At 36.0% G+C, this 14,065-nt stretch overlaps 1 protein-coding gene across 2 annotated transcripts; it reads left to right on the top strand.

Annotated features, from left to right (window-relative positions):
- Positions 1-840: 840 nt before the first annotated feature.
- On the top strand, positions 841-10,212 carry Tll (nuclear receptor subfamily 2 group E member tailless). 2 transcript variants are annotated; one of them, XM_083105947.1, is made up of 5 exons: positions 841-1,062; positions 5,799-6,035; positions 6,211-6,431; positions 6,670-7,205; positions 10,127-10,212. In XM_083105947.1, the coding sequence occupies exons 1-5, from the start codon at positions 996-998 to the stop codon at positions 10,155-10,157; spliced, it is 1,092 nt and encodes a 363-aa protein (XP_082962073.1). In that variant the 5' UTR covers positions 841-995; the 3' UTR covers positions 10,158-10,212. The 2 variants fall into 2 exon arrangements, with proteins under 2 accessions (XP_082962073.1, XP_082962072.1); XM_083105946.1 differs by lacking the exon at positions 10,127-10,212 and having other exon boundaries at positions 6,670-7,454.
- Positions 10,213-14,065: the final 3,853 nt, after the last annotated feature.

Raw genomic sequence — 14,065 nt, 5'->3', positions numbered from 1 at the left:
CCATCATGTAATAAGAATTGTTATAAGAATTATTAATATAAAATTGTTTGATTATTTATATAAACAACTCAATTTAAATGTCTACAGATATATGAACAATTTTCTCTTCTAATTATATTATATTCATATTTTGCTTAAAAAAATATATTTTGTGCTTTTTAAAAAAGAAAATTAATATTTTATAATTAAATCCACACAGTTTCAATATTTTGCTGTATAGCTTTTTTGCTAAATTACATTTTTCAGATAAAATAATTTTTATTAAAATAATCAGAAGTAGTTTTATAATATAATTTAATATTTTTTTCTGATTTAATAGCAATCTTGACTCGAATTTGTTTAGACAATATTCTGCTTGTGTGTGTAAGTATAAATGAATTTCAAAAAGACAAAGGAAAACATATTTGAAAAACCGCGATAGATAAGAGCGCGCGCGCAGATATTTGTGATATAAAGAAATAACATTAAAGGAGTAAACGCGAGAAAATTAAGATTTTGTACAAAGAAGTGTAGATAATCAAAAGATCATGTGTGTAACGCCACAAGGGTGCGAAGAGGAGATACCTTCTTTCTCACCTTCATTCCGGGGATGACTCTCGCAAAATAGCACAGTAGCGGGGATGATGATGCAACCCTCTATCGCCTCGATAGCGGTAGCGTTCAACCCCCGGACACATCGGGAGCGAACCGCTTCCTTTCGTCAGGTCCGCCCTTTGCTGAGGGTAGGGAAACCTTCGGCCAATGAGATGCGTTTTACCGTAGCAGGATCTAAGGTCGGCGCTTGGCATCAAAAAGTCCCACTGACTTTCAGTCACATTTCACCCCGGAGTTAGTTCTCAGTGTGCCGCCACGGCCAGAAAGAGTGATGTCATAAATGCGGAAGGGTAGTCTTTTGGAAAGAGTGAACGTCCGACTTTGAGAAAAACTCTCTTTGTGTGCGACGCTGTTCATTATAGTTATTTAATCCTTACTGAATGACCGTGTAGTGACAAAGAATGCAGAATCAGGAGTCACAGTTGCCGCACATGCCAGTGCCACCGCCAAAGATGCCGGCTTCTTCAAGTAAATAAAATCCTTGATCTTATATTGGTTTTAGTAGTAACCCTTTTCATTTTTTCTATTATACAGAATATCGACTATTATAGTTACACGTGTAAGAATAAAAAAATTAAAAAATTACATATTGTTCCTTTATGAAGGGTTCTTCAATCTTAATGCAATATGTAAATTAATCGAAATTTATTGCACAATATTCGATAATTTTCGTTTCATAAAAATATCACTACAATTCGTGTGATAAAGAATTTTTTAAGTTTCTTCTGCATTTTTAAAGATACGCATACAAAATATTTATTTGCAACAAGTGTATTGAGAGGAATAAAGAGATTCGTTTTGCAATCCGTTGTACAATTATCTTTTTTTTCTTTCGGTAATTACTACAAATAAAATTCCGGTTTAAAATTCTGAAATCCTTCTTCAAAAGATCCTATATGCGTGTCAATTAGTAAATATTAATTAAATTTTTACCTGAAACGTCGTTATTCTTCAAAGTATAATTTATTGTCATCGATGGAAAGACAAGTCTTAGTCATGGTTTGTGACTACACAATAGTACACAGTTTAAAATAAAAATGATATAGCCTATTTTTAGTAACAAGCAGTAAAATTTTATAATGCACATGCAATATCTTACATAAATATCTTATGTAAAGATCGATCGCAGTATGTCGATTATAATGTTCTCGATGATATCTTACACGGCATGCTAATTTCATCTCGTGTGAAACAACAAACATGTGGTACTTTTAAATATAGCAGACGATCGTATGCATTTAAAACAATTCATTCCCGTGCGCAAGTCATCCATGAGAAAGTAACGACAGATGGTTTAAACTGATGCGGCGGAAACGAATCACCGTGATGGTCGGCTAACAGGTTGTCGCGGGTGGTTGAATACAGCGTCATTTGGTTTCCAATCAGTGTAACGCGTCGGACTAATTAAGAAACTAGCCCATGGTTTTATAGAGTTATTCAAGAGTTAGAATTATAGTATGTTCCCCATTTTTATTTTATATATTTTTATACAAAATATATACACGTGATTTATATTCAGTTTATATTCTATTCAATTTAATAAACCAATCGTGCTATAATAATTATAAATAATATTTAATACAAGATAATCGGAGCTCTTAATTATTATCTAATTAAAGAATGTTTAAAAATATCGCAAATAATCTTATCGCTTAAAATTATTGCTTTAAATTAATGAAAAAATAAGAATACGAGGCTTATAAATAATAACTAATCATAAAAAGGAGAAGAAGACATTTTAATAAGCAACTAATTTGTAAGAGCAATACATTTTTTTAATTAACTTAAGTTCATTTTATTCTAATAATTTTTACCATCAAATTATATTTGCTTTCAAATCCATCAAATTATATTTCACTTTAAATTATATTTGTGCTTTTTGTTATCCACAACCTTTATTTTATTTGTACTGAGCAGCGATTTATATTTGTATATATTTTTGTCCTTTTACTTTAACTTAACGTTCTTTTGTTACGATTGAGAAGAATCCACAGAGGATCGAAATGTTTAGTTAATTATATGTTTTTTTAACACATTAAAATTTTATTAATTATTACGTATTATTTACTATTTCCAGGCTCTAATGATTCTTGAAATCTCCTTTTTATAATCAGTTATTATTGCTTCAAATTATAAAATTATAAATATATCTTCGCAAACGCTAGAAGAGAGAGTACATCAAGTGACGAACAAGGGTGAAACAAGCAGATGACGTAGATAATTACCGCCCTTATTCTAGATCAATTATACATAGATATATGTGTACGTCGATAGCAAGCGGTTAGTTTTTAACACATGTCACTACATTCCCATGCTCGTTTACCTGCGTACCACCTGATGGGGCGTGAAATGATAGAGTGACGAGAAATAAGTCGCGTAACCCTCTACCATTATAACAAACTTCACTATATCTCTCGCTCAAATTAGAACGCGCGATTCTTCTAATACATCTGACTATTTTATTAATTACTTTGACATCTCGAGAAAATTTAATAATATAATAACGAATATAATATATGATAATTAAAATATGATTGATATATTTGTCACGCGTGGCGCGATTACAATATGATATGATATATTTGTCACGCGCGGGCGCGATTATAATATTAACCATGACTTTCGATTTCATTCCCAGCAATGCACGTAGACGTATTACTAAAAGTAAAGTTTGTAGAAGAGAAAGTTTGACGACAGGATGGCTATTTTCTGTCGACGAAAAATTCGTGGCGTCGAAACGGCGAGGCCATTGTGCGGCGAGCATAAGGCGAGTGCGTTTCGTACACTAAAAAGACTCGGACTGTCATTCCCCTCACAATTATATCGAGAAGTTCGTAATTTTGCATGCGAGGCCATCCGAGAACAATATTTTACGCCGCTTTTCGTCGTCGGTCCTAGACGCGCCGGTTCGTTCTCTCTTTCACTTTGTTCACCCTTTGCATGCGAATGCGCGCAGACCGTGAGGATGCGCGCGCGACAAACTTTTCCCTTAATTTCGTGGTCACGAACACGGAGTATTATCGGGAAAGAAAGAGAGAACGTCGGCCGAAATAAAGCCACCCCGCTATCCGGTGAATCACATCCGGCCATATTCGCGCAACCCCCCAGCCCTCCTATTCCTCCCTGCTTTTACGAATTTTACCATTATGTCGGATATTTCACGTGCGGGATATATTTTGGTCGAAGTTTATAATTCTGACGCGGTGCACATTCGGTCAGTTTTCGTCGGTGGTAGCGGCTCAAATGAAATAATTGATACGGGGGAGGAGCACACATGCGCCCGCGCTTTACAGCAATACTCATTTCTTGCGATGCGTACGGCGCAACGGCAAACGCACGATTTTACATTCCCCTCTTTTTTCGAGCCACACCTTCGGTCCGGCTAATGACAGTATTTTTCGTATGTATGCTCGATCGAAAACGCGAGCTTGCGCGCATTCATGCGCTTCGTCAAATATTTATGATTTTTATAGCAATACGCTGCAAAGGGACCTTCTCTCCTCCTTCCTAAACGTTCTTACCCTCTTTTCCGTCCCGGTAAAGATAGTACATTGAAAAAGAGTCCGTTTACGATATTACTATAAAAATCCTGTGAATATTTGACAGGAGGAAGATGATCGTCGCCGGGAAAACACGGAGCTCGATTCCTTGACGATAAAAAATTCAATCGCGAATGACTCGCCGACCGAATATAAATTTCATACAGCCACGTGACGGCGAGTGCAGAAACGCATTGCGTGATTCCGATGCGTGTGCGCGCCGCAGTAAACGTTTACGCGCGCGTCCACGCGCGAGTTTCGAGTTTCCCTCTCTTGCGAAGGGAAAAAGAAAAGTGGACATTCCTCGTATTGCGGCAAAGGGCGCACAGCCCTGTCATTCGGTCGCAACCCGTCTGCTTTCTGTGCTTGAACATGTGCACCGCGCTTTGCGCATTACTGTATCTCCTCATTAATGATTTACCCTCAGAAACACCGAGGCCTTTTCTCTCGGGATCAAGAAAAGGGTGAAGGCCTTTTAACCATAGATGTTGTAAAGAAAAGAAGTGGCTTGTAGCAGGAAACTTTGCGATTTATCGCCATTATTGATAATCAAAGTACGTAGGAAACGGCAAAACGGTGTTGGGGGAAAGGGCTTTATTAACCGAGTGCGTTGTTCTCAGAGTTTTTATGGCCGGGTGTAGAGGGACTAATGGAGATCGCATCTTCGTAGCTTAATATCGTCGCCAGCGGCTGGACGCGCCAATCAACAGGTTGTTGCACAGTATTTATCGCGTGCGCGTTCGCAATTCGAGCGAATTCTGACCGAATTGTTCTCGCACCATTCGCCATCGCTGTAATAAGTTCCATAGAGCGACAGAGATAAAGAAACCGACACGACGCGGGATTGATCGAGGGAGAGATCGGGGCCTGATACCGAGCGAAGTGTCGTATTTCTGGCTGCTCACTTAGGGTCGTTCAATGCGGCAGCCACATCCGGTCCATTCAGGTCCATTCACAATCTCGTTGGGCTCAATAGCGTAGGCGGAGCCCGTGACAAGGAGTTGGTGCCCCATTGCAAGCGCACGCACCCCCGTCCTCTCCCTCATTCTCCGCGTGCCGAAGAGGCAAGTATGAATGTGCGTGTGTGTACGTGTGTGCGTGCGTTATACTACTGTTATAACGGGGACTAACTTGGCGACAAATCGATCCATTCACGTCCGAAGCATCATTCAGCGAGCTCGTGTTGTCGCTCGTAAACGGGTTCCAACCAAAATACCGGCATTCTCACAGGCCGAGATTAACGCGCCCTTTCCATCGATTGTCATCGACAATGCCATGCTTACTTTCTTCTCGCGACAGCAACGACTCTTTCGCGAAATGCGAAAAAGTTGACGCCAAGCGTGTGACGAAGAGATTAACGAAGGAATAATGAAGTGTCTTTTCAACGTGTCGCATCGACAATGCATTTTTCGGCCGAATTGATGAAGTAGCTGTTTCGCGAAGAAGCCTTCATCAATCAGAGAAATCATTATTATTTCAAAAACGAATTACTTTTCAAAATGCACAAAAATTTGAATAAAATGAGCTCTTGTATTTACATTCATTCTTCACTATTTCTCTTCACAAATTTTTAGAAATATTTAAAGATCGATTACTTCTAGTAAGATGAAAGATTTTCGCAGGTAAAAAGATTTTATACGTAAAAAATATTTTCTATTGTTCCAGGTCGCATTCTTTACGATATACCTTGTAAAGTTTGTCGAGATCATTCTTCGGGAAAACATTATGGTATATTCGCATGCGATGGATGTGCTGGCTTCTTTAAACGATCGATTAGGAGGAATAGGCAATACGTATGCAAGGCAAAGTCCGAAGGTGGTTGTATGGTAGACAAGACACATCGGAATCAGTGTCGAGCCTGCAGACTAGCAAAGTGCATTCAAGCCGGCATGAACAAAGACGGTAATTAAGGGGTCGATATTCTTATGACAGTAATCTATTTCTGCGATCCATTCTTTGAAGGCTTTTTTAGCAAATCTTTTTCGTAAAATATATTTCAAATATAGCCAATAAAAGTCAGATTTCTGTTCTAATTAACTATTTTAATAAGAAATCATATATACTGTTTCTTTTATAGCCGTGCAACACGAACGAGGCCCGCGAAATTCAACAATTCGTAGACAAATGGCGTTATACTTCAAAGAACCTGAAATGATAGCTAGCATAGTGGCGCCGTCAGCAGCTTTAGACCTCGCTTTACCCAAAGCGCCGACCGAATCACGCGTTCCTATGCCTGGACCATCGCCCCATCCTTCCCTCACGCATCCTGTATATTGCAACGCGTTGGCAATGTCAAAGGTATGTTTCTATTTATATAAGTTCACCAATCGATTCCTTCAAAATATCTCTATAAAATTCGGATATCTCCATATGATCTAAATGTAGACATATTTTTATAGAATAGATATTTGTTTCTGCATATAGGCATTTACGAATATGATTCTATAGAATCGAGAAAAGTTTCCGACATGAAAAAATTGATTTTTTTTATGTCACAAATGAGAAAACATTGGAATCGTTTTCGTTCTTTTTTTAGATGCCACCTAATATAGCAAACTTACATGCAATGCCGATTATCCCTCCGATCGCTGCTGAATCTATGTGCGAGCAGGCAGCAAGATTACTGTTTTTGAACGTTCATTGGGCACGAGATCTGGCGGCGGGCACGAATCTCGTCTTGGAGGATCAACTGACGCTGCTCGAATGCTCCTGGCGCGAACTCTTTCTGCTGGCCGCGGCGCAAATGTTGCCGACTCTGGACCCTACGCCTCTGCTACCACCTCAGGGTATCGGACTGGCGATCGAGGTTACTCGTTTCCGCGAGACTCTGGCTGGTTTTAACGCGATGCATCTAGACCAGCACGAGTTTGCCTGCATCAGAGCGATAGTGCTTTTTAAGGCCGGTTTGGACAGCGAATCAGTGTCCAGCAACCGCAGCACTAGCAGCTCTAATTCACCCGGTCCTGGAAGTCGGCTTAGAGATCCAGCCTCCGTTGCCCGATTGAGAGACAGTGCTCAACTGGCGCTAGGACAGCGACTTAATAGCGCTTCCTTGGGAGTAGGGACCCTCAGGTTCGGTAAATTGCTATTGTTGCTGCCCAGCTTGCGGTCCGTATCCACACACGCTATCGAGGAACTTTTCTTTAGGCGAACCATTGGTATAATCCCAATCGAAAGGATCATCTGTGACATGTACAAGGCACCGTAACGTAGTAAAATATGTACGGAAGCTGAAGAGAAAATAATTATTTGTTATGTTTTTTTTTATCTGAGATTAGCATTAATTTAATATTCAATTGATTCTATTCTATTTATAGAGAAGGAAAGAAGGTATAAATGGTTATATAATTTTTAGTTTAATTATTTCTATCTAATACTTTTCATTATCAAATTAGATCAAACACTAAATGTTATTTAATTTCTCTATTTATTTACAGATTAATAAGAATCATTGAATACGGTCGAAATTGATTTTGTTTTTTCATAAGAGTAGAGTTTTATATAGAATATAAAGAATACACACACACACACACACACACACACACGCGCACGCATATATATATATACACATATATATTTCCAAATTTAACATTAATAGTAGATATAACACGTTGGATAATGAAAATATCTTTGGAAATGAATTCTACTCTTAACATTAATTTTATTTTATTTATTGAAAATACTTTTTAAATTCCTTTTATTTTTGTATAAGGACAGTTCAAATCCATCAAATACTGTATTAATAATAACAACTTTAATTTAAATCTCATATAAAAAAATAATTAACGTGACGTATTATATTATCAAAACTCATACAAAGTATATGAATAAATAACGTCTGTTGTGACGAAAATGTACAAATCAATATATACATATACTATTATTACTAAATAATTATTTAATATAATAAAAATATAATATAATTTGATAGTTGTAAATATTTGTATATATATATTTTTAAAATAATGTAAAATATGTCTTTCATCTTTAAATACTTTAAATATATTATTTGATATTTTAATATTAAAATTTCATTTGCAAATGATCTCAGAATTCTGTCATTAACAGATCTAAGAAATTCTTGTCCATAATTTATATCTTACATACAAATTTATTTTAAAAAATTGAGATTACATATATTTGCGTATGTAAGATAATTACAAACTTTTCACTAATTTTATCTCAAATTTTATAACATATAATCTACTAACACACATCATAATCTTTCAGAAAAAAATGTAGATTTTAAAATAAATTCTTTAATTACAAAAATGTTGCAAAATGCGTAAGAATAAAAGCAAACTGTGATGAAAACATATCACGTCAACTTATAATCAAATTCAATAAGAAATGTAATTTTAATTGTATATTATTATAATTTGTATATTATATATATAATATATACAAATATATGCAAATATAAAAGTATAATAATTATATTATTATACGTTTTCTACACAAAATATGACAGATGCAATAATTCTGCAACAATTTTATTAAAGAACTTGCGCTTAATTTTTACGATAGAAATGTAAATTTGATCTGGATATATTAATGCGCATTGATGAATATCAAAGTTTACAAAAATTGATGTAGAAATGTATATAAACAATTACCAAACATAAGACATAATTTATCATTTATTTGGCAAAATATATGTCCATTGATTACAAGACACTTGTATTGTATTTTTATATATAAAAAAAAATTTGTACACGATAAATTTTAATCTATATCACATCAATGCGTACTAATGCCTTTAATCAAATTCTTTATTATAAATAAGATATAGAAAGGAATGTAAAACTATGATTATACGAATATGATAAATATGAAATGAAAAATTGATGTAAAAATAGAAAAATTGTGATAGAAACTTAAATTTTATTAACATAATATACGAAAGCAATACATAAAATATTTATATATTTACCGAGATTTCAAAGTTGTGCGAGAAAAAGAAAATCATAAAAAGATCTTGTATTAGTTATATGAATTTTTTTGCTGAAACATTTAATGCATGTGTATGCATATATATACAATATATATATGTATACAAAAATATAAAAGCAACGTAACTTATGCAGGCATTTAAAATTGAGATACGAAAGTATATTATAATATTCCGGTAAGAAAATATATCCATAACATAAGCACTTGTAAATACAAAATTTTAAAACATATAAATATATAAAACGTTATACAGCTTTATCATCTCTTTTTCTTTGACATTATTTTTACCACAAATAATCATCAGTAATCATCAGTTTAAGTTCAAAGGTATACAGGTACACAGAGAAAAATATCATTCTACTGCCAAGAAAAGCGATTACTCGGTTTATTTTTCTTTTTCTAAGTAATAGTTTTCTTCAACAAAGAATATATTCTTGATAATAGTCTTAAAATATACTCATCACAAGTGTTAGAAAATCTCATTATCATGTACTCAAAAGAAGAATTTATTTTCTCTTCAAGAATATTGTAAAGTTGTATCAAAGAAAAATCAAATCTACTTTACGCCAACTTTATGTAGTAAGCAAACCAAATTTTGTTTTAATTTAATATTCTTGATTAAAATACTGCACTTACTAAAATTTAGAATATATTCAATTAAATTTAATGCTTGTGGTGAACTTATGATATATTTGCGGATATACAAACTTATGATATACTTAAAATAAATAATATTTACTTGAATACAGTATATACATTTTTCTCTGTGTACCGAAAGATGATAATGCAAGATAATTATCTGTATGTAAAAGTTCAACAGTAGCTAAAAAAGATGAAAACGGCTATACTTTTCGATCGTTGTGCGAAGAGAGATTACAGAAGAAACATCCGGAATTTACCTGGCCATCAGGATCAATACAATGCATAGCATTTTGCGGGTATTTCACGGTGATTGAGTCGGTAATCGTGGCACAAAGCAAGCCCGCGCCAAACTCCGGCGCTTGTTAGTGCATTCTAAGACTTATTTCTTTCTCTGGTAGACCAACACGTAATCACCAGTCAGCCAAATAGAGTCGCCGCATCGATGGAATCTGTGAAGTCCACGTCGACCTCTTTGTCAACAGCCGTCATGCTTCCGTCAGAGGTACAAGCGCTGTTATTTCTAAGACGATCCTATCTGATTCTTCCCGAGATTTGGCTTTGTTGCATCGTCTCGTATCGCCAAACCGCGATCCCTTCATATTTTAATTCGATTCGCTCTTTGTGAACTAAAATGTTAAGAAAATATTTAAAAAGACATCTGAGGCGGTGCATCAAGTTTGAACATTATTTCAACTTTATGTCTTATATTTTTTTATCTTTTAATTATTTTTTGAAGTAAATTATATAAAGAATTATTCGGAAATATAACAAAGTCAGAATACAATTTGTTTGCTCGTGCTTAAGAAGTGCGAAGGAATATTCTCACGAAGTTGCGAGATGCGGGACATGTGGAATGTATTGATGCTTGCTTTAACCGTGCTTGAATGACTCTCGTTACTCACATGAGCGAACTCTCGAATGTTGCCACTTACCGGCGCTAATATTTTCTCGTCTCTAAATGTTTATGTCGACACACATTTCATTCTCTTATTTGCTCAATCGTGTATACAAAGATTTTTCAATCATTTGAAAATATTAACAATTTGTAAAAGCATGAAAGCTACTCTTGTAAATATAATTTATACAATATATAATTCTATTTAATGTATGTAATTTTGTTAGAATTGTTCAGTTTTTCTTATTTGCCATTTCTAATATGATTTATTTTCTATCTAATGTCGCTCTATAGAATGATAACACATATAAAAATGTTTAATATGTGCAGCGTGTCAAAAAATTATTTTCTCTTTTAAAAGATTTATTTTTTCTTCTGGCGTGATCTTTATATTTTTATTTGTAAAAAGCCTGAGAAGTTCTACGAGTTGTACACTGATACATATCAAGTTATCAAGCTAGCTGTAAGTTTCACCAATAGAAATGTTTACCTGAGTAATTTGCCACCATATAATGCTTCCTTTGAAGATTCCGACACGCTCGAAACCAGGGTTGCGACGTTTCCATTCGAGCAATTGGCTCGCCTGACAAGTTTTCTAATTATTTTTTGTTTCTATTTTGATTGCTTCTTGATAAACTGAATGAGAAAAACATGTGTAAAAATGAAATTTTTAAGATGATTTCTTTTTTTTTAATTGATTAAAAATTGTGAAGAGCAAATATATTAATTAAAATTTTGAAACAATATTTTGTATAAATATTAATTAATAATGAAATTAATTAAAAATGTGAAAATAATTTTTCTTAAATATAAATAATATGATTAATTTTTCAAGTTTATAATATTAAGTTTACTATTTTAGTAAAATGCGAGATCGCCGCAGTTATACAAATTGCTAAGTACTTCGAGAATGACGAGGGGTGCATGAGCGCTCAACAGAAAAGAAGAGTGATATCACGGCGCCCAATTAACATCTCGATTTAATAAAGCCCTCAAGCTTGCCGTATGTTACCATTTCCCGCACAAAGTGTCTGCCGGCAAGAGAGAAAGGGAGAACCCGCTCGCCCTCTCTGCACCTCTCAAGGGGTGCCTGCTCTCATAGTCGAGGAGGCCAACGCTCTTCAGTAAGTAACACTGTAACGTTTCCGGATGAATGAATAATAATCCCGGAACTTCTCATGACAAGCCACTCCGACGGCAACGACTATAACAATGATGGCAACAGAATTGTGGCATTGTAACGTCGCAAGGCTATGTGGCCCGGTGCTGAGGAATTTCTCTAGTTAAAACAAAAGCTACATATTGCATACACATAAATGTGTAAATGTATCACATAAAGTCAATAATAAACGTTTTCTAGTAAGATCACTTCTCGATCTAACGTTTACATTTTTATTATTAAATTTTAAATTTTTATTATTAATTAAATTTAAATTTTCGAAATTATCTCGATATAAACCATTCATTGTGTTTTTAAAAATCAGAGAGCTAATTTCAAAATTGAAAAAAATCCACAAATTAGAATATGCAAAGTTTGTACAGATAATTTTGATAAGCTGAGAAATATGATTTCTACGTAAAATTTTAGAAGGATTACTAGCACATTCCACTGGCGACTGATTAGTGCATGATTGCATGTGCATGTGCAAGTGGTTCCCACCGGTGGAATATCAGACAGCACCTTGCTGCACTTCGACGGAAACACGTCGCAAAAACCGGGGCCGCGCGGCTCATTCCGGCGAACAATACCGGAAATAATAATGTCAATCTCCCATTGCTCGCCTCCACCGCGATCTCCCTTGGAAGTATATCGCCATAAATAACAGTAACAAAACGCGATTGGGGCACAATGGGGCGGCGATGTAATTGCGCCCCATGGCGGCGACCGGTGCTCATACGTACAAAGGGCACTCGACTATATGTTACAATCTCGATCTTTCGTCGCCGATCCTCGAAGACTAGAGACGACGAGAGGAAGAGTGAGGGAGAGAGAAAAAGACCCGGGGAGACCGCATCGATGCTGTTCAAGTGATCTCTCATGGATCGTGCTTTGCTTTATGCGCCTTTGTTGGCTTTGTTTTGAGGTAACAAAATAGAAAACGCGCTTCATACGCGACCGCTATTGTAGTCAATTAGCGACCATGTGATATTGGACAGATTCGTGTTACGCCATAGTGGGAGATGTTTCCCCAAGTTCTCAGCATAATTATACCCTTTACAGGCACATCTGATCGTAAACTTAAAATCTATATTTTCGCATGTAACATTATTATACTTAATGGGTTTTTTGTTCTAATGGAAATTGCACGATACAATATTGATCTTATTTTTATAAAAATCAAAGTAAATTAATCAAATTCATACCAGTATCACTCTGGAACGACAAAAAAAAACAGAAATAGCTCGGTTCAAATCGAGCACACCCCGTTGTAGAGAGCTTGCCCCCGATATAATTTATTCGGACAATAAGCATGCGTCTAGCTGGCATTCTACCCTCCATCGTGCCGCAGGCATCAGTGTCAGGCACGATGATGAGCCCCTCAATGACAGCGACCAACATAATCTGTTCCCATCAGCCAAGTAGACATAATGGACGCATCGGCGGCGGGAAGCGACAATGGGGGGGGGGGCAGGATAGCATTTTACAGGAGAGCGCGCGGTGGTTGTTGCGCCGAGAAGTGACGGGGGTGGTAAAAGAAGGGTGACTAGTAAGTGGGCCCACGTGAGAGGAATAGGAAGAAGCGAATCGACGGGGTGAGATTGTTGTCGTCATCGTCGTCGTTTCCTAGTGGCACGTTTAAAATACGGATGCACGCACGTAACGCAACGCGACGCGACGCATTCGGGCCCACCTCTCGTATCTCTCGGCGCGGCTTCGCTCTTTATTAAATTCCTGACGCGAGGAGACGTTCGGCACGTGCAAATATTCGTTTCACCGAGCGAGAAGCGTAATTCGGGGTGCTTGCTCTTACGACGGATGCGCTAAATTCAAGCAGCTAGCGGCCCTGAATTGCGGGAGAGCCGACTTGCGAAAAGCCGTGCTAGAGCCGCGGGAACATTTCCAGCTGTCGGCTTCCCTCATAGTTCGACGCGATTCGGCAAAAGAACGGTAGAAATCTCTGTACTTGAAATATTTCTGCTATGTCAATTTTATTCCGCAAAAAGCACACATATATATCGAGAGAAAAAAGTAAAGGTAGATAAATACATATCTAAAAATATAATTATACAATTAATTTATTGGATACATTATTATTAGACATCTGTTATGTACGTAAATTGCTAGTTTTAAAAATTCCGTGGGTAAGATTCCGTTAAGAATTCACAATAGAATATAGACGTACAGACACAATAGAGTATAGAGCAAACGAGATAGCCCAACTACCTGGAGTTTTTTTTATTAGACCATTCAAATCTCTTGGGATTATATATAAGCAGAAAA

Source organism: Camponotus vicinus, unplaced genomic scaffold (genome assembly GCF_025532165.1).
Source record: "Camponotus vicinus isolate PSW18456_S1 unplaced genomic scaffold, iyCamVici1.0 SCAF_8, whole genome shotgun sequence".
In the NCBI taxonomy this organism is placed as follows: Eukaryota; Metazoa; Arthropoda; class Insecta; order Hymenoptera; family Formicidae; genus Camponotus; species Camponotus vicinus.
Note: the sequence above shows the minus strand (reverse complement) of the source record. Positions and strands in the feature narration are given on the sequence as shown.

Bases quoted from the DNA above. Each gene is read 5' to 3' on its own strand.
- Tll (XM_083105946.1), top strand. From the start codon at position 996: ATGCAGAATCAGGAGTCACAGTTGCCGCACATGCCAGTGCCACCGCCA. The intron at 1,063-5,798 runs GTAAATAAAATC...CTATTGTTCCAG, and splicing joins AAAGATGCCGGCTTCTTCAA to GTCGCATTCTTTACGATATA. The intron at 6,432-6,669 runs GTATGTTTCTAT...TTCTTTTTTTAG, and splicing joins ACGCGTTGGCAATGTCAAAG to ATGCCACCTAATATAGCAAA.